Genomic DNA, 27,665 nt, shown 5'->3' on the forward strand with positions numbered 1-27,665 from the left:
ATGCCTTACAGATCACATGTTCTTAGTATATACAATGTATAATTACATTTTTTGTAAAAAACTATTGTTGTATAATAAATATGAAAGTAGTAAGAAACGGTAAATATTTTTTGTAAAACTAGAGAGTAAGAGGGACATAAATAACTGTGATGAAAATTTTTAAGGTATTAGTTTTCATGGTAAAAAGGGAGATAATATATAGAAGAACAGAGGACCTGAAAAAGATACAAGGAAAAGCAAAGATAATGGAAATAAAATATTTTTAGTGGAAAATTTAGGGGAGAATAAAACACATTTTTATCTTCTCCATTTCTTTTTTCTCCTGAAATGATTTCCTTTAACTGCCTGAAATGTATCTCCATTATTGGGTTGCATTTTGTCAATTAAGCCAATATTTATTAGACAATTAGCTTTACTCTGATTCTTGGACAGAGTATCCCAAACTTTGTTCAATGACCTATGGAATACATGCTACTGATTTTAATGAGAAGTGTCAGGCTCTTTTGGGAACACAACATTAAATAAAACAGAGTAATGACAGCAAAACTTCATCACCAGCATTTTGACAAATAATTCATGTAATGCAGAAATACTGGCATGTGTTTCATTTATTTATTTGTAAGGTGTAGAGAATTCACGTAAAAATCAATGAACCTAAATATTTAGCATATTTTAACTACAAGTTTTTAAAATATAGTTTTCAAAATATTGAGGAAAACATAAACTTAATAAAATTAAACATGAAATGTTCCATGCTGTTATAAATAATTGGTAGGAAAATTATTGCAGTAATACATTAAAATAATGAAGTAACTACTGCAGAAAAAACCAAAAATTGAAAATTGAAAATTAAAAATTATTTGATATTTTTAAACAGCTAGCTTCAAATACAGCATATCAACAGTGTCACTCATGGATTGGGAGCATATTCTTGCTTAAAGTTTTCTAGCTGCTGAAATGGCTCTTTCAAACTCTATACCCTTCTAGGAAATGGAAGGCGGCAGTTATAAAGTAACTCCAAATAATTTTCTCTGATTCTGTTATCTTGAAATACTCCTAACACTTGTTTGGACACTTGGAGGAGGTTTTGTTACATTTTTTTTTCTGGGTCTGTACCACTCTGTTATAAATGAGTTGTAATTTTTTGTCACATAGAAAGCATTGTGGTTTACTTTTGTCTCCTTTGGTTTCATAATCTATAGATGGAAATTCTGATGCAGAGTTACTTGTATCAATTTCAACACTGTCATGTACCTATTCCACTTCTTAGAAAAAACCCTTTGAGGTAAATAAAGACCTATTCTTACAATAGAAGTTTTGCAATAACACTATACACTTGTCTTCTGCGACTCGTATAACTTATACCATTACTTATATACCATTCATTTTATCAATTTAACTTTTTTTGCATTAACTGAGAAACTAATTTTCTGGACCTCAAGAAAATAAATGATTCCTCTTTTATAGTTCTTTAAACCTTAAACAATGCTATTAGACAAAAATATCTGTATTTTTTAATGAAAATTAGCATGATATACTTCAAACCTAGAGAAAAAAAGCAGTATTAAAATATTAGAATAGTGATCCCTGTGCATTACTATATGTTAGACTGCAGGGGGTACCTGGGGAGTCTCAGTTGGTTAAGCATCCCACCCTTGATTTTGGCTCAGGTCATGATCTCAGGGTTGTGAGATGGAACCCCACATTGGGCTCCACGCTGAGCTTGGAGCCTGTTTAAGAGTCTCTTTCTCTCCCGCTCCTCCTTCCCTCCCCTCCCCACTCCCATGCTCTCTCTGTTAGAAAAAAAATACAAAAATAAATATGTTAGACTAGGGGGCAGGAGAAAAATCATAAATACATACAATTATGATTACAGATAATGATAAGTGCTGAAAGGAAGCAATCAAGAAAGCAAGCTAACAAGCCAAGTAAATGTGGAGAGAATAATTGAGTAGAACTATTTTCAAATGTTTATCAAGATTGACAGGAAAGAAATTTTGAGGAGATATTTGAGCAAAACACTCAATGAAGTGCATATCAAACCACCACAGTTTCTGGGGGAAATGCCCTTTAAATAGGAGATGAACAAATAACAGAGGCTTGAAAATAGGAGATGCTTAAGGTATTCCAGAAACTTCTCAAAGACTAAAGTTTCAGCAGTTGAGTAATCAAAGGGAACATAGATGATGGTAGAGAAATAGGCAGAAGCAGTTTATGGCTAGCCTTCTAAGCATTTTAAACAATTTATATTTTATTTAAATGTTACGGGAACCCATTGAGTGGTAGTGGCAGAGTAGTAACATATGTAAAAACAAATACACTGTCTTGTGTGGAAGAGATGATAAAGAAGCAAACTATCTCATACTTAGTTTAACTATAGTTTTACCACTATAATGGCAAATCTGAGATGATGGCAAATCTGTCCTCTAATATATTTACTCTTTTTCTCTTTAATTCAATCCAGTATAAGGGGATATCCAATTGATTCCATCTTAAAAATGTGTCCATAATTCAACCACTTCTTACCATTCCTCTCTTTCCTATCCTGTTCCAAATCACTATCTTCTCCTATCTAGATTACTACATTAACTCCTAACAGATCTCTTTGCCTCTATCTGTGTCACTCTACAGTTCAACACAACAAAGTACCATTTTAAAATAATATAGGCAAGACAATGTTCTTCATTTGCCAGCATCACTGTAATACTTCCTATTTTACTTAGAGTAACACTCAAAGACTTAGAGCAGCAGGCATGGTCTGCTACTGTCTCATCTCTGGTTTACTCTCCATTTTCACAACTTTCCCCTTCTTTTTCCAGACCAGTGACACTGGTCTCATTAGTGTGACCTCAGTAAGCCAGTGATTGTGCATGGAGTACTCTCTCTCTCATGGACATTTTTTCTCCTGGAAGTTGCATGTTCCATCACCTCACTCAAATCACTGCTTTCTTAATGAGATTTTCATTTAATGTCCTCCATATACTTAAATGAAGAGTCAAAACAAGGAGGTCAAGTGGGGGGAGGGGTATCAAACTGTTCCAGATGAGAATTTTTTGTGGCTTGGACAAGGATGTTAACCTCATAATGATAAAAGTGTTCATATTCATTAAAAGTATTTATGAGAGAACTTAAAGGATTTGCTGATAATGGACAAGAAGGGGGCTAAAATAGACACCGGGAAATCAAATGTTAAGTCTAAAGAATGCTTACAGAATATCACGTTTATCCAGGAATTGAAAATCAACACATTGATATGGAATATATTAAATTTGAGATGCGACATCAGACATGTATGAAAGAAAGTAGATCCATGTTTACCAGATGGGATGTAGAATTAAACAGGCTTTGTGTTTTCAGGTCATTATAACATAGAAAAAGAGAGAAAATGAGTTTAAGAGTGGAAGTATGGGTATGATTTTAAAAAGTAAAACAAAGACTAAGTCCAAGGGTGATGGCAGAGGAAAGCGATTGCAGTCAAATAATTAGAAGTGCATACTGGTTGTAGAAAAACATTACATAATTTTGGTGTTAAAGTACATGAATGAGGGGCGCCTGGGTGGCGCAGTCGGTTAAGCATCCGGCTTCAGCCAGGTCACGATCTCGCGGTCTGTGAGTTCGAGCCCCGCATCAGGCTCTGGGCTGATGGCTCGGAGCCTGGAGCCTGTTTCCGATTCTGTGTCTCCCTCTCTCTCTGCCCCTCCCCCGTTCATGCTCTGTCTCTCTCTGTCCCAAAAATAAATAAAAAACGTTGAAAAAAAAATAAATAAATAAAGTACATGAATGAGTGAACTTGAAATACATGAATTGGTGATCAGAGAGTAGCAACTTAAATCAAGGTGTCGTAGGCATGCAATTGCAGGTCATGATAATTTATAACATATGACCATAGGAAATTTGCCAAGATCAGGAGGAGGAGGAAAAAGTCATTGCAAAAAAATTGTCAAAGGATTTAAATAATCAAGATGGGTCAATTTACAAGGTGAATATCAAAGTCATCAAGGAAGATGGCAGCAGTGCTAGAGAAAAGGACAGCAAGCCAGAGGCTAAAGCCTTTAGTAGAAGATGGACAGGAAGGGAGAGGAAAAGATACTTGAAAAGGAGATGTGGGAGGGAGGAACAATGAGTTAGAGAGAGAATAGTATAGCTGATGTCCTAGGCTAAAAGTAGACAAGCTTTTCAGAAGGAGGAAGAAAAATAGGACAACAAGGGCAAGGCTATCTATACATTTCTTTACCAGTGGTACACAGGTTGTGGAAGAAGGTATAGTAGCCACTTAAGGGGATTATAGGCCCTCAGGTTTCAGTCAGGAGAAGAAAGTATACAAACGAGATTGGGGTTTTAGAGAATTTGCTGCTGACAAAATGAGATCCAGAAGGCATAGCAAAAGATTATTGGATACTAAGAAGTGTTAGACATTGTGCAGACCATTATGGGGCTAAGATTCATCTGATCAGGTATGCCATGGAAGACTTAGAGGTCACACAATGTTGAGTCAACCTTCATGCATAGAGGTATGCACTAACTTCAGTCATAACGCTTCATTATTTATTTTTTTTTTAATTTTTTTTTCAATGTTTTTTATTTATTTTTGGGACAGAGAGACACAGAGCATGAACGGGGGAGGGGCAGAGAGAGAGGGAGACACAGAATTGGAAACAGGCTCCAGGCTCCGAGCTGTCAGCACAGAGCCCGACGCGGGGCTCGAACTCACAGACGCGAGATCGTGACCTGGCTGAAGTCGGCCGCTTAACCGACTGCGCCACCCAGGCGCCCCCATTATTTATTATTTACAAGGAAATTAGTCCAGGACTAATGGGAAGAAGGTAATACTGATGTGAACATATCTTCTCAAAATGAGGTATTTAGGGGATCAGATTTGAGAATGACTTCTGCCAATTATAACTTCCCTGAAAGTATAAAATTATATTAACAGTATCAGAAGCTATTCTTGATGAGGAAATGCCAATAATGTCCTAGATATTTTCCATTTTAATATAGTATAACCAGCAGCTGAAATTATGAAACCATAAACTTAACAAACTTTTTCTATGTTAAATTTCAGGAAGATTTATTCAAAAGAGGAAGTTAGTCTTATAAATATGGCTATTGATTTCAGGCAAAGAAAAATGCAGCAACTAGCTTTTGATATAATTAACTCCAAGAAATTGAGGCTTCCTATTAGCTTAGAATTACTGAGTGACCAAATGGAAGTACTCCATTAATTAACAAATTCTGATCCAAATGTGTGATTTCTGTTTTAAAAAGCATCTTTTAGAATTAATGTGAAAATATAATTTTATTATATGTTGAAAGGAAGTATGTTGACCTATGCATTTCTGTGTCTACAATGTTCTTTTTCAAAGTCACATTGCATGCTTAATTAGGTTTACTTGTGACACAAACTGAAAACCCTAATTCTACCCATGGCTGTCACGCAGACTAATGAAATGCTGAAACTGACTTGAGGAAAAAAAATATGTTAATACATTGAATTGACACTTAAGCAGGGCAAGCAGGCTGTAATTGCAACCCAGTGAGTAGGAAACAGGGAAACTAAAAAAAAAAAGGTGAGAGAATAAAATAGAACATTATTATATACACCATTCATATACCAGGAATAATCTTGGAATTTGAGTAGAAAAAATAAAATTTAGAAAGCAAAAATATGCCTATCACAAAATTTGTGATTTTAAAGATAATAGTATTTATATATTTTTCCAATATCTACTTATGGTGCCTTTTACAAAGATGACTCTCAATAAATATTTGTTTAACCCAATTGATTTTCAGGTCAGAAAAAATTGTGAGAGAAATATACTGACTGCTTTTATTAACATGTATTTCCTCATTTTAAGGTTTCCTCATTTTATACTGAATGTTTAGAATGTGATTGTCTTTACATATAGAAAATATTACAGTCATTGCATTCAGTAGATATTACAATAAATAAATGTATCTTCCTGTGTGTGTGTTTGTGTGTGTGTGTATGTATGTGTGTGTGATTAGAACTATGGTTCAATATAGTCTTCACAGCCTTTATGTGGTCTTATGTTACAAATCCTTCCCAAACTAGCATATAGAGGAGGATTCAGAATCCTGTATTCCAGGCCACAATGCCCTTCCCTTCACCACCTGAGCACCTCCATCAGTTAGGTGATCAGGAGTCCTAGAAAGCCACACTGGAGCTGTGGTCTGCAATGTTTTGGATATTTCCACTCATATAAATGAAATGGTGCCCATAGTGACCTGCCACTTTAGCACTGCCTTTGAAGAGCTGTCCACTAGCTCTGTGAGTTCTGACAAGACCTCACACCCCTAACTTGATGCCAAAACTCACTGTCGCCCCACCATGATCTATGTTTGTGACCATCATGGTTAACCCTTTGTCACCATTTACCTCAGACACCTCAAGAACTCAGAGCATCCTAGGTCTTTCCTCACCATCTGACTCTTTCCCCCCAATCATTTCTGCACACATTTTTCATTTTCACTGTAATCTTTTCAGTCATAGCTACTCTTTCTCCCTCTCCCTTCATATTTAGTGGCTGGATGTCAGGTAGGTGTCTTTTTTCCTCATTGTGGCTTCAGAAGGATCAGTGTCCAAGCCTTCTCCTCAAAAAATCTCAGTGGAGGATGATGCCATTAAACCATGCTATACGTATATCTTCTTGTTCCTTTCATGGTTGACCTTCCTGGGCATTCACTATATTCTTTAATGCTTAACACCTGTCTCATTATATATTTTTGTAAAATAATCCCAGTCTTACTTGGTTATTTTAATATCTGCAGAGTTGATACATTTAAAATCCTAGCGTTTTGGAGGTCAGGACACTGTCTCAACTCAAAGATTGCAATCTTTGCAGGGCACCTGGGGGACACAGCCAGTTAAGCATCCAACTTTAGCTCAGGTCATGATCTCAGAGTTTGTGAGTTTAAGCCTCATATTGGCCTCGCCACTGTCAGCCTGTCAGCACAGAGTCAGCTTCAGATCCTCTGTCCTCTTCTATCTGCCCCTCTCCCACTTGTGCTCTACTCCCCTGCCCCCCCCAAAATAAAAAGATTGCAATCTTCATATTAACTTCACAGACTATTCTCACTATAGTACTCCATACACTACTATCATGTATAATTATCTTCCCTCTATAATATTAAATTACCAATATTAATTTCAAGCATCTCATATTCCACTCACAACCTCATTTCCCTATCTATCTTACTCCTAGTCCTTTTTTCTCCCCAACAATTTAAAAAAATTTTTTTAATGTTTATTTATTTTTGAGAGAGAGAGAGAGACAGAATGCGAATGGGTGGGGCAAAGAGAGAGGAAGGCCCAGAATCTGAAGCAGGCTCCAGGCTCCGAGGGCTGAGCACAGAGCCCGACACAGGGCTCAAACTCAGGAGCTGTGAGATCATGACCTGAGTCCAAGTCAGACACTCAACTGACTGAGCCACCCAGGCGCCCCATCTCCCCAACAATTCTTTTTTTTTTTTAATTTTTTTTTTTTTTTTCAACTTTTTTTTTTTTTTATTTACTTTTGGGACAGAGAGAGACAGAGCATGAACGGGTGAGGGGCAGAGAGAGAGGGAGACACAGAATCGGAAACAGGCTCCAGGCTCCGAGCCATCAGCCCAGAGCCTGACGCGGGGCTCGAACTCACAGACCGCGAGATCGTGACCTGGCTGAAGTCGGACGCTTAACCGACTGCGCCACCCAGGCGCCCCTCCCCAACAATTCTTAATCCCCATGATCTACTGATCCTACCAACGCATCAATATCTATTATCCTCCATCATGTCTTCACTTGTACCTGGATTATATCACATGATCCATTTCCATACTCACTTCTTGCATATACTCTGAAGTCATATGCCTCATTTCCCTCCAATATTGTTGCCTGGTCAAAATTTAACCTCAGTTTAATTCAACATCCAGGCTATTCCATGTGGGCATATGAATAACAACATGTAGTTTGAGGATGTTATACTTTACCATGAATTCATCTTCACTAATTTCAAGAAGAACCTTCTTGCTAGGTATCAATAATGTTATTATATTTCCCTCTTATTATATATAACAATTTTACACCTTCTCATCTCCTTTGCTTCCTACTTCACTTGAGGAATTAATCAGAAGACAGTTTCCAAATTATTACACACCACATATTCAAAGAACTATAAGCATAAATATTCCACATTTTCTGCTATCACAATTGATGTAACATACTCTGTCCTATCTAAGCCAATTCCTTTGCTTGTGTACTATATATCCCATCTTATTTCACCTAATACTTAAAAATTACCTGCTTTGAATTTACTTCAGCTGTCACTCTACTACTTTATACTGCTATTATCCTTTAAAGGTAAAGCCTAATTCTTTCATTGTATTCACTTGTAAACTGTGTCTAATCAATATTTTTTCCCATTCCTTTTATTTTCTTTCTTCCTTCCTTCCTTCTTTTCTTTACCTTTCTTTCTTTTTTTTTTTATTTTTATTTTTTAACGTTTATTTATTTTTGAGACAGAGAGAGACAGAGCATGAACGGGGGAGGGGCAGAGAGAGAGGGAGACACAGAACCGGAAGCAGGCTCCAGGCTCTGAGCCATCAGCCCAGAGCCTAACGCGGGACTCGAACTCACAGAAAGTGAGATCGTGACCTGAGCTGAAGTCGGATGCTTAACTTAACCCAGGCACCCCTTCCTCCCTTCCTCCCATCCACCCTTCCTTCCTTCCTTCCATCCTTCCTTCCTTCCTTCCTTCCCCATATAGGGAGCAAATTTTTCCTATAATTCTGTCAAATTGTTCTTTTTAGAAAACAATACATTATCTCCAATTGCCAATTGCATAGATCAATTTTCACTTACCTCTAACTAGATCTAACCACATTCTTTGAAAAGTCTGGCACTGTCTTAATATTCTTAAAATATTTTATAGTTTCTGTAATGACCCTTTGCATTTTTTTTCACCTCAATTCACTGACCGCTACTTTTTAGCTTCATATCCCATTCCTTAAACTCTCTTGGGTCCATGGTCTCAGTCTGCAAACCTCTCACTTCCCTATCAAGACTCACTGCAAACTAATTTAAATTGTTTCTTGTTTTATTTATCAGTTTTTTAAAATTTATTTTGAAAGAGAAAGCGTGTGAGCAGGGGAGGGTCAGAGAGAGAGAGAGAGAGAGAGAGAGAATCCCAAGCAGGTTCCGTGCACTCTGTGCAGAGTCTGACACACAGCTCGAGCTCATGAAACTGTCAGATCATGACCTGAGCCGAAGTTGAATGCCTAACTGACTGAGTTACCCAGGTGCCCAGGTTTCCTGGTTTTAAATGTCATCTCTATATGACTAGCTTTCAAATGTATATATGTCACCCAGACACCTCCTTTAAAATAGCAACAAGCATACCTGAAAGCTTACCTTAAATATCTTCACTCGACTCTATTATGTGTCTCAGCTTATATGTGCCACACTGATATCCTGATTTCTGTGCCTGTCAACCATACTCCTCTTCTTCCAGATATCCCCATTTTAGAAAATTCTATTCCTAACCTTTCAATGGAGTGAATAACCTTAGAGTAACCCATGACCTCTTTTTTATCCAGTCCTTCAGAAAAACCTGAATCTTCTTTAGAAATATATTGCAGGGGCGCCTGGGTGGCTCAGTCTGTTAAGCGCCCATTTTGGCTCAGGTCATGATCTCTTGGTTGGTGAGTCTGAGCCCCACGTTGGGATCTGTGCTGACAGCTCTGAGCCTGGAGCCTGCTTTGGATTCTGTGTCTCCCTCTCTCTCTCTGCCCCTTCTCACTCACACTCTGTCTGCCTCTCTCTCTCTCTCTCTCTCTCTCTCTCTCAAAATTAAAATAAACATTAAAAAAAGGAAATATATTCTACATGTGATCATAATTGCCATCATCACATGTCACCTTAGTAGCAGTCCCAGTCATCACTATCTCTAGGCTGTATTATCACAATAGCATCCCAGCTGTTCTCCCTGCTTCTTCCCTTGGGATCATACAGCCAAAGTCTATTCTATAAAAGGGAGTCAGAGTGATTCTTTAAAACAGTATCTCCCTCCTAGAATATAAGTTTATTAAGATAAGGGCATTTTGCCTGTTTTTCCTTTCTTTTTTCCTACTGCTGCAGAAAAGTTTCTATTACAATAAGAAAGTTTAAGGAAAAGGAGGTACTAAATAAATAGTTATAAAATTAATGAATGAATGACTCATTTCATTTCACATCTAGAGGTAAGACTTTCCATCTCAGTGAAATACAAAATATTTATTATAAACAAATTAAATAATGAATTAAATAAGCTTTTTAGAAAATATTCTATGTGTTACATAGTAAAAGGTTCCAAAGATACAAAAATGATTAAAACCCAGTTATTCCCTTGAGTATGGCACAGGAGAATAGACATTCATAGCAATTCAAAATTATAGTCTATGAAGTAGTCAACCATATTGTAGGAACATTTTGTCATCTTTCAGAAGATAATTAATAATAAGGTGAAAAATAGGACGATGAATACTACAAAGGATTTAAAATATGTGATTTAAAATCACATATTTAAAATATGTGATTGAATGAAATTTGGTTTACATAGACTACCAATGTACTGCTTTAAAAATTTTGTTATAAATAACAAAATCCCAATTCAAATACATTAAACTGATACCAGATTTATTGGTCCATGTAATCAAATAATTTGCAAGTAGTCCTGGCTTTATGTAGAGTGAGACTGATTCTGGCTTTTTAAAAATCCTCTCAGCTTTACACTTATGTATATTTTGGCTGTGTCCTCTTTCTGGATTTCCTGATGGCTGTCAGACGGCATCCAGTAGCTCAGCTACACTGTTCAAGAAAGTTTTTTGATGTCACTATAGAGTTTGACGTTTTACATTCTTTTAAAATCTCCAGCAGGAGATTCTGTTTTGTAGACTTTCTGCCAAATGGTTATTTAAGGTATCAAAGTTCAAAAAAGTGTCAAATTTACTTTAAAACAAGTTTGCTTTCTGTGTCTAAACAACAAAAAAGGGTTAAAAAAAAACCTACTTCTTTCACCTTTGTAAACAGAGAGCAATGATGGTAGAGAAAATTCTCTGGTTTCTGGTCTCCCATTTCTGTGTCAAGTCCTAACGCTGGAAATGGGAAAAGATGCCCTTACCAAAACATTCACTATGGATGACCTCATTGTCTAGCCAGTGCTGATTCTAAAGGTTACACCACTCTTCTGGTCAAGCCCTTGTGTAGCTTCTGGGTCTTTGTGTATTTGAGAGCCATGAAAACTCAGTGTGCAGCCTTCTTACATCATCATAGTGTAATTACATTAAGAGTCACTGCTTCCTCTTAGAGGATACATCAAGGATCTGTTTCTCAGGAGCCACAGATAGGGAGACATCCAACCTATCATAGTCTCTGAGATCTGATCCTTTTTTCACCCCCTCCAAAGACACCTATCTCTATTTCCCTCAGCATAATCCTCTCTAATGTCTTATAACTTGCAATTCATTATCTTAACCTCTTGTACATTGCTTTGGACAGTACTGGACAGTTTCTTCCAAGATTCTTTCTTTTCATCCTCATTCATCCTCTACTGTATTTCAGAATGCTGACCTGTGACTTCTGCCAGGTCCCACTAATGTGCTATACTTGCAGAAAGTCAGAGGTGAGAGGAGAATAAGGTCAGCTATTCATTTCCTCTACTCCCACACTGACAGACTGTAGGTTGTCAGTAACTGTGTTTACATAAGTTCATAGTTCATGTCAGAATGTTCTATACTACAGCTACAGTTCTCTCCCTGGTTTCTATTAACTGCATTCTTAGCTTTCCTTTCAGCAGTGTGGAAGGGAAACAGCTCCACACTGTTCCTAAATTCGGGATGATCAATCACACGTTGCTGTTTTCCTTTAGCCCTTCTCAAATCCTTTATTCTTTTCATTCAACTCTTCTGGATTATTCTGAGTGAACCACAGCTGGTTTCCTTTGAATATTCAGACAACCTTTTCAAGGATTCTTCTAAATAATTTCTTTCATTTTCAGCAATCACTGTATCTCCCAAACTGCACTTTATTTAAAAAATTTTAACCAATGTATTGATTCCCTGGCTAAAATATTCCTCAGTCATATCAGAAAATCACCAAAGTTCTACCTGTCTGATACTCTAAGGCATCAATTATCCATTTTCCATTTTCACGAGGGTCCACTTGTACGTCACTTGCTCCCAGCAATGCTATTTATGATGCTTCACTACTGCTACTTATTGCTCTTAAAAATGACTTTTTTATACCAAGTTCACAGACATCTAAAGGTTTCAATAGTCTAGGTGTTGAGAGAAATGGTAGTTTATAGACACAAGTAAAAATTGACTCCTTTCTGACACCGTGTTGCTTGTGGTCACTAGATACCAAATAAATTCTTATAACTAACGGTTTACTCTCTTTTTCAAGGGGGTCATTTTGTTTCAGTTCCTCTCTCATCTAATCATAGGAATTCAGATCTAGTCCATATGCTTAAACAGAGAAACTGATACCATCATCAGTATTCTTTTCCTCACTTCATTTCACTCCTTCCCAACCCCACATTTTTTTTTCTCCCAAATTCAGAATACAGAGGAAACGCTTGGGTTGAGGTGTATGGATGTAGGAGGGAAAGAAATAAGGAGGGTTTTCAGCATTAATGCTGTCTGAGCTCAGCTCCTCTTAACCAGTAATTCTTAAAGTATGGTCTCCAGAACAGCAGTTGCAGCATCACTTGAGATTTGTTAAAAATGCACATTTGCATTCCCCATCCCAGATTTATTGAATTAGAAACTCTACGGGTGGGAAATAGCTGTTTGTGTTTTAAAGAGCCCCTTAGGAGATTCTAATGCAGCTAAAATGTGTTACAGCCAAAGTGTGAAAATCATTAATCTAGGGGAAAAAATACCTTTTAAGATAGCTATGCATGGATAAATTGTTTTTTTTTTTATTTAAAGGTATTTTAGTTGCAGCGCTTTCATTTTTCTTATTATTTTCAATCATTCCCTTAATCTCCTTTGAGACAAGAAAAAAAGGCTCCAAGACTATTTTTTGTCATTGTTTCAACTTCATGCTTTATTAACTTATATTGATTATGTCTTTATCGTTTCTTTGAGTCAGAGGTAGAAATGTGTTTGACTATCAGTGTGAGTTTAGGGTGTGGGAATCTGGGTACTGGAAATTCAGGTCTTGTGTTCCACATCTGTATCACACTCCTACTTATTTCTGAGGCTTAGGTTTTCACTCATCATTCAAATTAGACTTGTTATTTGTGTCTTGTTGAAGCAGTTCTGTTTTTACACTCCTCTTCACTTTCCTTATAGTTTACCTTCCATTAATAAAGAGTCTTATTTAACCAAAGAAGGGGACCATGTTTTTATTTAAGCAGATTGGAGATAAGCACAATTTTTCCCAATTCTTGAAGAATGTGGTAATTTCAACAACGAGAATACATATCGTGGGGCTCACATTAATTTCAGAGTAAGTTTGCCTTAGAGTTGTTACAACTAGCCTACCCACGTGACATGTTTCATCCATCTCAAGGAAACCTAACTGGAATTTCTACAGTGTTCATCCTATCTAGCACATGTTTAACAAAGCATTCAAGACCAAACTCCATCATTTTAAAATTAAGTCAATTAATTAATAATAGAACAATCAATTGAGAGTTGGCAACAATGCTATCGAGCTTTCCTGTTGATGATGAAATTTAAGACAAAGCCTTCTATACAACCACAATAATGCTAAAAATAAGGGCCAATAATATCATCATACTTAATAAAAAATGAAATCAATATTATATATGTGAGTGTATATTTACCCATATTTATAAAACACTACCCATTCTTTTAAATGATCATTTTTCTAAGTATCTTTACAAATATACTTGCACTATAAGGCTCAGAGCTAGAAATTATAAATTAAAAAGTCAATATTTTTAAAAGAATAAAAATTGAATTTATTGATAAATTAATATATGATTGAATGCATATACAAATTTGTGTGGACTGGTTAGATCTTCTAGGATATTGATATAATGAAGAAGCTTCTCTTCACTTTCTTTTGAAAATGTCACATTTTAAAAGCTTAGTATGTTTTTTCAACTTTGCATTTAGATTCCTTTTGAAATTGATGAAAATTCTGTCCTTTGTACATCTGTAATGTGTATGCATATTCTGTTTTCTTTCAGTGTGTTTAAGGCTTTCCTGTATCATAGCTTATAATTTTCTGCTTTTATGAATATTCTAAGATTTTGAGGCTGTTTATTGCCCTTCAGTAATGCCCAACAGAACTTACTTTAAGCAGCCAGATAAAAGTCAAGCAAGTGTGAAGAGTACAAATTGTACTTCCTAATGGTGTGAGAAAGTATCCATAAAGCTATTTGAAATGGACTAAAATTCTAAGCCCGGATAACTAGGTCACTTCTGTCATTTACAAATGGGTAATTTTTAGCAAATTCTTATTTAAATAAAACACTATTTCCCCAAATCCTGCCTAAAGACCCTAACTAAAAACTATCAGCCGAGGTCTGCAAATTAAAGGGAGAGATGGTTTACTCTATACTTCTAAAATATAATAACAACACTGTCTGTGTATATCTACTATATACTTGTAGTTATCTCTTCTTTATACACCTTCAAATACTATTCAGTTATTCTAAATATCTCTGTTATAAAACAAATATATGTTTTATAACTGTTGACCAAATTATGCCTGAGAATATCTTAAGTATGTATTTAAAACAAACAACTCATAAAACCCCAATTAAAATGTTTCTACTTCTACTTGAAAAAGAATAATAGATGCCATTAAATGAAATTTAAGCTTAAAATAGAACATTGTTTTATTTTTGTTCACATGGCTTTAAAACCCATATATTTTGTTCAAAAAATAAGAAAGTAATTAATCATACCTGCAATGATAATCTTTCTCAAATTTTGTACATGTGGTATTATCCTTGTAAGGAAATGACTCCTGTGGTGTTTGAAGTTGTCTCTTACAAAGCTTGCCTGTAAATATTGGTGAACAGATGTACATGGTGTCCTAGGAAAGATCAGAAAGTATTTTTTATTAAAGTTTTTGGATATTTCAAAGAAAATGAAATGATTCTTATCTGGAGAGACATAGAAGCTATTTTCATAAGCATATAGAAGTTCTCTGTGGAACAACATGAAAGATTATATTTTCTAAAATGTCACAACAGTGTATCCCATCTCATACACTTTTCCTACCACTTGAATGTAACATTCCTTAAACTGAGAATTAGAAACTATCACTTTCTCCTCCTTGTAGGTAAGCAAGCTGTGATGCTCTTTCATTTTCAAGGCTATGTTGAAAAGGCCGGATAATGTCTGTCTAATTATCTTAGGATGCTTGCTCTTGGCACCCAGAGCTGTGAGGAATTCTCACAGCTGTGAGGAAACCTAGGCCTTACAGAGAAGTTACATTTAGGGTTCTGGATTGATAGCTCCAGTAGAGGGCCCAGTTGACAGACAGCCAGTAGCAACCACCAGACATGTGAGTTAGGATGCCTTGAAGATATTAATATGAAATCATAATATAAATTCAAATATGGATCTTATAAAAATAAAAAGTGAATTGTGGAAATCATTACATTATTTCCTAGTCTTATTTATTGAAATGTTAAAATATAAAAATATCAAATATACAAAATATTAAAAAGGAATAACAAAAAATGAAATGTTTACAAAATTACATTTTACATTACATTACATTACATTACATTTTTTAAAAATGTTTAGTTACTTAATTTAAGAGAGAGAGAGAGCAAGAGAGCGTGAGTGGGGAGAAGGGAAAGGGAGAGAGAGACAATCTTAAGCAGGCTCCATGCTCAGTGCTGAGTGTGAATGGGGCTGGACCTCACCACTGTAAGATCATGACCTGAGCCAAAATCAAGAGTCGGATTCTTTAAGCCACTGAGCCACCCAGGTGCCCCTAAAGATTGTTTTTAAATGTTTTATTGTTTGTTTGTTCATTTTTTACTTAAAATAGGAAAAAAATGTAAATCAACAAATGAAGTATCTTTTCTGATATTCCCGAGTTTGAATTTTATAATATGTTAATGCAACTTTAATTATATTTGTACTTTTGTAAATATATACATATATATTTACCATTATATTTATTATATATTTACCATTATATTATATATATATATGATATATCTATAGCTATCTGTATATCTATCTATCTATCATTTATATCACTCTCTTGCTAAATTCAGACTTACATTTGCAATATGAACACAGTTAGTACCATTCTGACATGGTATTGAGGGACACTCACGGACATCAGTTTCATGGTTTTGATTGAAAAATCCTTCTAGGTATTCACAAATGTAAGCAGAGCTTTTGTTTTGGCAAATTTCTCCTTTCCAACAAGACTGAGAAATATAACATTTCATTGACTTCTCACAGTATGGACCTTAAAAGATCACACAGACACACAAAGAAAATATTAGCATAAAATGTAGCAAAACTCATTATAAAGAATGTCCTCAGAGTTCATTATAAAAAAAAAGATGTATCATGGCATAATTTATGTGTCATAAAACATACCCATTGCAGATAATTTACACATTGCAAAATAACTTTTGCAAATGTGTAGAGATATTTGACCATCAGCACAATCCAGTTTTAGCGTATTTTGATTACCCAAATAAGAGTTATTTTATTATTACTCTTTGTTCCCAACTCCAGCCACAGACAACCATTAATCTTTCTGTCTCTATAAATTTGCTTTTCAGTGCATTTCATATAAATGAAATGGTACACTATGTTGTCTCTTATGATTGACCTCTTTTGCTTGGGATAAAGTTTTTGAAGATTTGTAATGTTATATCATGTACCAATATTTTGTTAGTTTCTATAGATAAAAAGTAATTGAAATATATACCTTTTGTTTATTCATTCATCAGTTGGTAAACATTTGAGTTGTTTCCACTTTTTAACATTTATTGAGATATAATAGACACATAAAATTATATTAGTTTTAAGTTTACAACATAATGATTCAATATATTTACATATATTGCGAGATGATCACCACTTAAGTCTAATTAACATTCATCATTACCCATAGAGTTACAAACTTTTCTTGTAATTCAGAACTTTTAACATCTACTCCCTTAGCAACTAACTTTTATGAATAATGAATTGAGGCACAAGTATTTGGGTGGATATGTATTTTCACATCTCCTAAACAAATTTCTTCCTGAGGTATATAGTAAATATATGTGTAACTTTTTTGTGTGTGACAGTTTGTAAGGACTACTATTAATCCTTTCCATATTTGCTAGGTCTATATAGGTTTTCTATTTCTTCTTGATACAATTTTAGTAATGTGTCTCTCTAGAATTTGTCTATTTATGTTAAGTAGTCTAATTCGTTGGTATTATGGTGTTCATAGTGTTTCTTTATAAATTTTTTTATTTCGAATGTCATTAATAATGTCCTCAATTCAAACACTTGGTTTTATTGATTTGTGCTTTCTCTTATTTTTCTTATTCACTCCAACTGAAGATATATTCATTTTGTTTTTCACAAATATCAGTGTTTAGTTTCACTGATTTTTCTCTCATGTTTTAGTGATTTTTGCTCTAATCTTACTATTCCCTTTCTTTTCTGTGCTTCTGGTCCAGTTTGTCTTCTTTCTCTGTTTTTTTTTTTTAAGGTAGAAACTGAGAATATTGATTTGAGACATTTTTCTTTTTTAATGTAGAAATTTAGAACTATAAATTTCCCTATCAGCATTGTTTTAGCTATATTTAATAAATTTTGATACAGTGTGTGTGTGTGTGCATGTGTAATTTCTTCTTTGACTAAGTTACTTTAGAAATTTGTTCAATATCCAAATATTTGCAAATTTCCCAACAGTTTCTGTTGCTGATTTCTAAGTTAATTCTGTTAAGATTGGTAAGCATATATTGCCTGAATTTTATTTTTTCCCCACTTAGTTATTTTAATGAGTACAAATCACAGGGTTTAAAAAAAAATATTTCTAATGTTGTGCAACCATCACTACTATATAATTCCAGAATATTCCCATCACCCCCCCAAAAACCCTATGACTATTAATACCCTTCAGTTGCCCTTTCCTCAATGTCTTTGCACCCACTAATCTAATTTTTATTTCTATGGATTTTAAATTCTGAATTTAAATCTATGAATTTAAAATTCATAAAATTATGCATGTTAATTCTTTCAAATTTATTGAAACTTATTTTATGGGTAGGTTCATTTGTTCATATATTGTCTACCGGCACCAGAGGTGAGCAAGTGCGTGTTTGGTACCTGATGCAATGACAGAATGAGTGCCTCCTTGAAGTTTGTGCCCTGGGCAAGTCACTTGCCTCCCTCTTGTCCCCACACTGATAAAATCATGTGAATAGAATTAATAAAGTGATGCTATTAAGGGTCAAGCCTCGGAGTTCCGCTGTAGTTTTTGTAAGACCTGGATCACTAGGTGTTTTACTGCAGAGTTGAGAAGGTTTTGTGAGATTGTATTCAATAGGTTTTCATTAGGCACATCATTGTGGCAATAAAAAGTAACTACAGGGGCGCCTGGGTGGCGCAGTCGGTTAAGCGTCCGACTTCAGCCAGGTCACGATCTCGCGGTCCGTGAGTTCGAGCCCCGCGTCGGGCTCTGGGCTGATGGCCCGGAGCCTGGAGCCTGTTTCCGATTCTGTGTCTCCCTCTCTCTCTGCCCCTCCCCCGTTCATGCTCTGTCTCTCTCTGTCCCAAAAATAAAAATAAAAAACGTTGAAAAAAAAAAAAATTAAAAAAAAAAAAAAAAAAAGTAACTACAGTAGTGGCCTGACAATTCTTGCCATATCTTTAATTCCTAGATTTCAATAACATAACTTACTCTTTCATTCTTGTTCCCTTGAACAGGGCTTTGGGCAATCCACACATGTTAGAGATGAATGGGAAAATATCTGACTTTCTGCTAAAAAAGGCAAATTGACCTCCAGAAATTATCTACAGAACGTTTTAAAAAGTATTTGTATTCCAAGTTCATAAACTTTGTTAACCAATTCTCTGTATATGTCAAAGCTAACAAGTATGTAACATTTTCATTAGAAAAAGTCTTTACATCAAACCCATTCATTGTTTTGTGAACAGGAACATCAAGAAGCATTTAGTATGAAAAATTAAGTTACTTAGCAACAGTATACAAGACAAAAAAACCCACTTAAGATGATATGCTGTTAATTGATTTGAGGTTTGGATTGTGTGTTAAATTTTAAAAACAACAACATAAAGGCAGTATAAAATGTTGAATGACCACACCACTGACATTATTATATTAAAATAAAGCAACCTCGGGGTGCCTGGGTGGTTCATTCGGTTAAGCATCCGACTTCAGCTCAGGTCACGATCTCATGGTCCGTGAGTTCAAGCCCCGTGTCAGGCTCTGGGCTAAGGCTCAGAGCCTCTGCTCAGAGCCTGGAGCCTGCTTCAGATTCTGTGTCTCCCTCTCTCTCTGACCCTACCCCGTTTATACTCTGTCTCTCTCTGTCTCAAAAATAAATAAACATTAAAAATAAATAAATAAAATAAAATAAAATAAAATAAAATAAAATAAAGCAACCTCTAATTTCAGGAAATCAGTACATGAATAATTATTTTGATCAAAAAAAAGAAATGAATGTGTATTTCTCAATGTTGTTATATATTAACATCATATTATTCTACTCCATAATTAAAAATAGGGAATAATATTTAATTATATTTAAGACATAGATGTTAGCATCATGGTAGGATATTTTATGAATGATACTACATTATACGATTGTAATTCTTGGTATTTCCATTACACATATATGTGTATTTTTTTTTTAATTCCTTAAAACAAATTTTGGATTTATAAAGGGCCATAATTATCCAGTGTAGATTTTAATTTTCTTTTAAGTTAAACTAATTTTTCCAGGGGTTAAGCAACTTTGCACACATCACATAATTAGTTAATTAATGACAAATTAATAATAAAATTTTGTGCATTCCACCTAATTCTATTATAATTCTATGCTCTTTCACCACACTAGATTAGTTCAAAAAAAAAAAAAAGTAGAAGATTCAAATACCAATTGATTTTTACCATTAATCTAATAGTGAAACTCTAGTACAACATTAAGTTGTCCAACATTATATGTGGAATACAAAAAAGACACAAAAATAATTATTTACTTGGCTTCTTCTACAAACAAAATTATATAATCTAAATATGAATCTTTTGTCATTTTTGCAGTTTTCCAATCTTTTACATATGTTTTCATCCTTTTAACAGTGAATTTCTAGATAAAAAAATAATTTTGGTGAATTCCAGTTTATTTATTTATTTTTTTTATGGATTGTGATTTTAGCACCATGTCTAAGAGCTCTCCTTCAGTCATTATATTCCAAATGTTTTCACCTATAAAATTGTTATCAAAACTCTAGAGTTTAGTTTTTTAATAATGTCTTAGCATATGACATAGCATATAGAAAGTAATTTGTTAAGAATATAAGAAATATATTGCATGGGTAATTAAAAAACATTTTTAAAGAATAATAAATTATTCTTTGTGTGATTGTAGTTACTGTATCATTGTTATTGTTCTATTAATGGATATGTGGTTTCTTCAAGATATTAAAATTGCAGACCAAACTGTGATTTCCTAAACATTAACTGAATTGTGTTTATGAGGCTTGACATGTAGTATTATTCAAGAAAGAATGGCAAGATTAAGAGAAATTTACTCTTTAGTGTGACCTGATATATTGGGCTTAATGGAAGTTTTGTGCAAAGTAGATCATGAGTAAGGAAGATGATTTCTCAAAAAAGAATGGATGTTGGAATTGTCATTCATCACATAAGATTAGCACTGCTAGAGAGAATTGAAGATTCATAAAGATGAAAAGAGGTTCTTCTCTTGGCCTCAGAAACTTAAGGCCTAGGACTCTAATAAAGGAGATATATTAGGGCACTCTTGTTGAGGAGGTATATAAGTGGTCCACTAACACTAGGTCCTAACCTCAGGGTCAACTGGGTCTTTGTATGAGCTAGTCTAAATGTTCTCCATGATGTGAATTCAGAGGTCAACTCATCTAATGTCTAAGTAAAAATTTCCTGACTTAACTCCTTTTTATTATCCTCTTAATAATGCCATATTGTGCAGTGATAGTGTGGATTTAGCATTGTTATAGGAAATTAAAAAGAGATTTTTGTACAAACTTGATACAACGTAGCATGGGTTAGTGGCAAAGAATCATAGTGGCCCGAAATGATCCACCAAATAGTAAAGAAGGAGCCAGCAACCAGGTAAGCTGATATCTCACGGTGACAACCATATTGGTTTTTGGAACACTGTGGCAGAGACAGTAAAGCTTCCAGTTATGCAAAAGACTACCTGAACTTCATAGACACCCATATATGTTCTAGCCAACGTTTCCTTTTTAAAAATTCTGGGTGTCTAGACAAGTCAAAGTCTTTGAGTACTAATACATATTCTTCCGTCTCTCACTTTTCTTGCACTCGCCACATGAAAGTCACATGTTCTAATGGTATATCTGGATTTCTGAGTTGCTACTTGGAAAAGGTCTGCCCTGCAGAGACACCAGACATTCAATGGCCTTCATGTGAATAAGAAAAACATTGATCTAAGGTGTATTAGCTAATTCAACATAACTCAGCCTAATATGACCATTACAAAACATTTTACCAAATTGGGTTCTGCCACAACAAGAACTTAAAATTTATGGTATAAATTTTAATTTATGAGTGGAAAGCAGTGAAAGGCTGAAAATATAACAATCCCCATTATAAGATATCACCTAATATAGCTTAAAAGGAACTTGAATGCATACTTATTCAACAGCTATAACAGAGGAGGTTGGAAAATAACAAAATTAGGGGCACTTGGTGACTCCGTCAGTTAAGCATCTGACTTCGGCTCAGGTCATGATTTCATAATTTGTGGGTTCGAGCCCTGCGTTGGGCTCTGTGCTGAGAGTTCAGAGCCTGGAGCCTGCATCAGATTCTGTGTCTCCCTCTCTCTCTGCCCACCCCTGTTTGTGCTGTCTCTCCCTCTCTCTCAAAAATAAACAAACATTAATTTTTTTTAAGAAAATAACAAAATTAGTAGAATGTTTTAGTTGCTATTTACTGGTTTTGGCAAAAAATACATAAAATAGAAGTACTAGGGACTATTTGCAAACACAAATGTGAGAATGTATGTATGGGAAATATTAGGGACCAATATGAAGAATGAAAATGAAGTATGGTTATTTATGGGTATGGATTTGGTGTGGCCTAGAATATGGGTTCTGTTTCTACTTCTTCATTTTATTAAAGTGTTTGTGTAAGTCACTATGTGAAAATAAGCCACATTATATCAAAATACAGGGCATAACAAATCCTTGTTCAATGTAAAAACAATTATTGAAGGGTAAATGCATAGGTAGGTGACATACCTTTCCATTTTAGACTTATTAAAATGCTAAGGCACATGTTCACTGCAAGCTGAATTTGCATACAATGCTACATTTTGTTTTGTTATGTTTTATATGAGCAGTTACATAAAGCACAAGTAAATCATGCAAAAACGTTAGGGAAGCATAATATAATATATCTAAAAAAACATAGCCTATTTGGTAGGAACAATTCAGGAACCTGAATTTAAAAATAAGCACTTAAATAGCTCAAAAAATGTTATCATATAGAAAGGAAATAATTTAAAGTTAACATCAATAGTTCAGATTCTTCAAAGTTTTTTTTCTAATTTTTTTAATGTTTATTTATTTTTGAGACAGAAAAAGACAGAGTGTGAGTGGGGGAGGGGCAGAGAGAGAGAGAAAGACACAGAATCTTAAGAGGTTCCAGGCCCTGAGCTGTCAGCACAGAGCCCAATGCAGGGCTCAAAATCACAAGCCATGAGATCATGACCTGAGCTGAAGTCAGACACTTAACCGACTGAGCCACCCAGGAGCCCCAGATTCTTCAAAGTTCTTAAAAAATAAAATAGGTTTGTTAGTTTCATTTCAATAAAGTTTAAAATATAAAAATTACAATTCATTTCTAATGAAAAATAAACATACATGAAAATGCAGGCTGCAGACAAAAAGTGGCATTTTTTACCTAATTAACCTGAAATACTTTCTCTTTTCAAAGTGTGGGGCAGAAACAACAAATGCTTTCATTATGACTGATATGCATTTGGCATCTAATATATCAAAGTGTTTTTTAGCTCATCATATACATTTCTTTTTAATTTACCATTCTTTAAAATTAAAAAAATGTTCACATATTTTGTATTTATTCTGCATTAAAGAATATTAAATATCTGCTACGAAAGGTTATTTTTCTCTTTTGAACATGCATCTTGCAAAAGAATATTGGAGTAACAGTGAGGGAGAGAGATAAAAATTTCCTGATCATATCAACTGACATATTCCTATCAATTGATGTATATATCTATGTATTGTATGCATGTATGATGTTATCTTTCTATCCTTCCCATTTAGGTACTCAAAAATACAATCATTTATTCTAAGTGTTAAGAAAATTAGTGTACATGGGTGCCTGGGTGGCTCAGTTGGCTAAGCATACGACTTTGGCTCAGGTCATGATCTCACGGTTTGTGGGTTCGAGCACCACATTGGCTCTGCACTGACAGCCTGCTTCGGATTCCATGTCTCCCTCTCTCTCTTCCCCTCCCCCACTCGTGCTCTGTCTCTCTCTCTCTCTCTCTCTCAAAAATAAATAAACATTAAAAAAAAGAAATAAAGAAAATTAGTGTACAGAAAGTAGTAGTTCCTTTGTTTGGAACTAAAATTAGAATTTTTCTGGCAGAGAATAAATTTATCTGTATATTATTAATTTTCAAATGGCGATGAGCCTGTAATGAGTTGAAAGCGTTTGGTCACAACTATTCAAGAAGCGCTAGAGAAAGAGCATTACCATGTTGGAATATTTAGGTAACGGAAAAGCAGGGAAGTGGAGAGATTGGGTTATATTTGGATCACTAGGTCACTTGTCCCAAATCTTTACAACATTTGAAAATATCTCATGATTATGTGTGGTATTGTTGGATCTCTTAAAACCAACTATGGTGCGATACATACTATCAAAATTAAGTAATTTCCTTTACTTATATTGATTATACAGGTGGACTCCAAAGTCCTCACTTGAGTCTTGAACAACATGCAGTCACAACTAAAAATATATCATTGTAGGGTGCCTGAATGGCTCAGTCAGTTAATTGCCCAACTCTTGGTTTCAGCTCAGGTCATGATCTCAGTTTTGTGGGTTCGAGCCCTACATCATGCTCTGTACTGACATCTTGAAGCCTGCTTGGGATTCTCTCTCCCTCCCTCCCTGCCCCTCCCCCACTCTCACTGTCTCTGTCTCTCTCAAAATAAATAAACTTAAAGAAAAATGTACCATTTTAATTACTGGTGATTTTGTTTACTTTTTCTCTTGAACCTAACATCTTCTCAGACTTTTTGTTTGTTTGTATGTCTGTCTTGCTGATATATATCCTCAATAATCTTTTCATGTTATTTGGGTAGGTCACAATGTTTCTGATTTTTAGCATGGCTAGGATGTTATTTGCTTGGCCTTCATGCTTGAACACAAGTTCATCTGTGTATAAAATTAAATGATGAATATAATTTGGGTTTAGAGCTTAGTAGATAAGAAAGATGTAGCTTATTTTTTTAACTCTGCCATTTTGTGCAGAGTTAAACTTCATAAAGAAGTTTGATGCTAATCCGATTATTTTTGTAAATTCCCTGTTGTTTTGTTATTTTTTAGGGTTGGGTTATTGGTTGAGCCCTTCTTGAATTTCTTAGGAATTTTAACATTTTCACCAACATGTGTTTTAGAGTGTCTTTATTTTTCCTACTTAATACTGTCTTGACCATTTCAATCTACTCCAGTCTTTCTTCAGATTCCTTCTTTTTTTTTATTTTACTCTTTTATTATTTACTATTTTTATATTTTATTAATTTCTCCCCTCTTTGATTTTGTTGCTTCCTTCTGGAATTTCTATTATATAAAGCCTGGCATATCTACAGCCATCTTCTATGATGCACATTTCCTCTTGGTTTTTTTTCCATGTTTTATTGTTTGCTTTCTGCTTTGGAAGAAGCCCTCAACTATATCTTTCAACACAAACACTAATCATTATACATGCTCTTTTTTAGGCCTGCGATTTTTAAATTAGTGATCATGGATTTAGTTTTTAAGAAATCTGAAATTATTAATAATTGTCAAAGTATCCTTTTGGGTGCTCCCCAAAATACTTATTTTTTCCCTTAATTAGTACAGCTTTCTCAATAATTTATCACCTCCATTCAAATATAAGCTCCAGTCAGGTAGGTAATTTTGTCTACTAACTGACTTCACAAGCAAATAAAATAGTCCTTATCTTTGTCAAATTTACAATTTCTCCTCTAAATGTTAGTGAATGTAGACTCTTGTACAGGATTTCAGTGTTCTGATCGTAAGGGAGGTTTACGATGGGCAGCTCGGTGGATATACTGACACCTGATCTTCCCAGGATGAGATTACCTCACGTCTTCTAGCAGCCTTAAGTTCCATAAATCTCTGATTATCATTACCATTATCTGTGCTTACTTTAGGATTTTCCTTTGTTAGAATGCTCACTTCTGAGAGCTATTCCTTTTTTTAACTTTCTTTTTTCTCATCTAAGTCCACTTTACAGAAGATTAGCCCATCTCTGTATTTTCTTTGATTTTCTATCTAGCTTCCTCGTCTGCACTAAGATCTTTTCTAAAGTAGTTATCCCAATTCTTCCTACTGGAGTTTTTAAATTAATGTTCCTGAAGATTGCCTAGTGACCCATTCTTACAAGTTTGACTCTAAGCTTGGAATCTCTCCAAAATTTCAAAATAGGAAGAACTGCTCTTCTGACTGCCAAAGTATTTTATACTGAAATGTTTCAAGCCATGTTTTTTTCTGTCTTGGTTTTTTAACCTATATAATACAATTGCCTTACAATTTTCCCAGAATTCCTGAAAATAATTTTGATAATGGTCCCCAATGTATTCCCCAGCAATGCCATGGTTGTTCATTTTAATGGAATGTGTAATGGAAAGGCATATAAACATACATACTTAGACTCCCAAATTAATCAAGCTTTCAGACTTTTCTCACTTAAAAAATATTATCTCCCACAGATATGAAGTAAAACACTACTCTGATCCAGTAATTTAGATTAATGCTGTTTACCAATATTTAATTTGTATCAAGTAATATAGTAACACAGAAACAGATTTTGATTGCATGAAGTCATGAGTTTACACAGAAATAGAGTAGATGTAAAAGATAAGTGAATAAATACATAATATGTTTAATGGTGGTAAATGGTGATATTGGTGATAAATGGAGAAAAAAGTTGCAGTGTATTTCAAACAAGGAGTTCTGGAGGGTAAGGCTACTTTGTACAGGGTGGTCAAGGAAAACCTCATTAATGAGGGGAATAACTGAGACCTATAGAGAGAAAGAAATGAGTCTTAGAGCTATCTTGCAAAAGAGTAATTTCAACACCCAACTCCCCTCACCTTGATGTATTTTTCATTTTTTTAAAGTACATAATACCTTCTAAAATAATATATATTGCAAGGATTAGTTATATTTATGATTTATTGTCTTCATTCAAACTAAGGTCCACACAGGTAGCTAATTTTGTCTGTTTTGTTAAATGACCTTTCATAAGCAAACAGAACACAGTTACCCCACAAGACTTCCCATAAATATTTGTTGAATGAATGCATGAATGAATAAATGAACAAAGAACACTTAGGCAGAGACAACAGCAAGTGTGAAGACTCTGAGTTGAGAGTATGCTACGCTGTTCAAAAGCAGAAAGAAAGCTAAAGGACTGATCAACAAGGGGATACAAAAGGAGATAAGTTACGAGAAAGAAGGTCAGAAGGAGGGTGAAATGAGCTATTTCAGAAACTTAGGCTTTTGTCCCTTTTATGTTAAATTTTATGGAAAGACAATGGAGCATTTTGGGCTGAGGTTTGGTATAATCTCACATTTTTAAAAGATTGCTTGAAAGTAGATTGTTGATGGCCAAGAAGAAAAATGGAGAGAAGAGACCAGGTTTTAGACTACTGCAATATTCCAGACATAGAATTATGGGACTTGGATTAAGATGCTAATGAAGAAGAAGGTGAGGAGGATCAGATTCTAAATATATGCTGGAGATGCTGATGGATTTAAAAGAGAAAGAAAAGATAAGGATAACTCAATGTTTTTTTGTTGTTTCTTTTTGTTTTTTTTTGTTTTGTTTTTTGTTTGTTTGTTTTTGATGTGAGCAACCAGAAAATGAGGTAGTCAGTTGGTTGGCTGACTGATTTTTTTCTGAGATGAGAAAACAGGACTTAGGAGAAGAAATTGGAATTCAGTTTTAAACTTGTTGATTTTGAGATATCTATTACACTTACAAATGAAGATGTATTATAGGCAGTTAATCATAGTGATATGGACTTTGGGAATGAAGTCTAAACTGAAGATTTAAGTTGAGATTCTCTATCATATAAATAGTATTCAAATCCGAGGGACTGGATGCGATCACTGAGGGAATAAATGTGGATACAGAAGAGAGCTTTGAAGTTTAATTCTT

The 27,665-nt window shown here is 34.6% G+C and overlaps 1 protein-coding gene across 1 annotated transcript in view; it reads right to left on the reverse strand.

Moving 5' to 3' along the window:
• LOC131514403 (protein eyes shut homolog) overlaps positions 1–27,665 on the reverse strand; it is a 376,531-nt gene that overhangs the window by 76,613 nt on the left and 272,253 nt on the right. The window contains exons 4-5 of the mRNA XM_058734359.1: positions 16,260–16,453; positions 14,922–15,052 (exon numbers count right to left, since the gene is read on the reverse strand). Coding sequence (XP_058590342.1) covers positions 14,922–15,052; positions 16,260–16,453 — 325 coding nt within the window. The remainder of the gene's footprint in view (positions 1–14,921; positions 15,053–16,259; positions 16,454–27,665) is intronic.

This window comes from Neofelis nebulosa, chromosome 6 (assembly GCF_028018385.1).
Source record: "Neofelis nebulosa isolate mNeoNeb1 chromosome 6, mNeoNeb1.pri, whole genome shotgun sequence".
Classification (NCBI taxonomy): domain Eukaryota; kingdom Metazoa; phylum Chordata; class Mammalia; order Carnivora; family Felidae; genus Neofelis; species Neofelis nebulosa.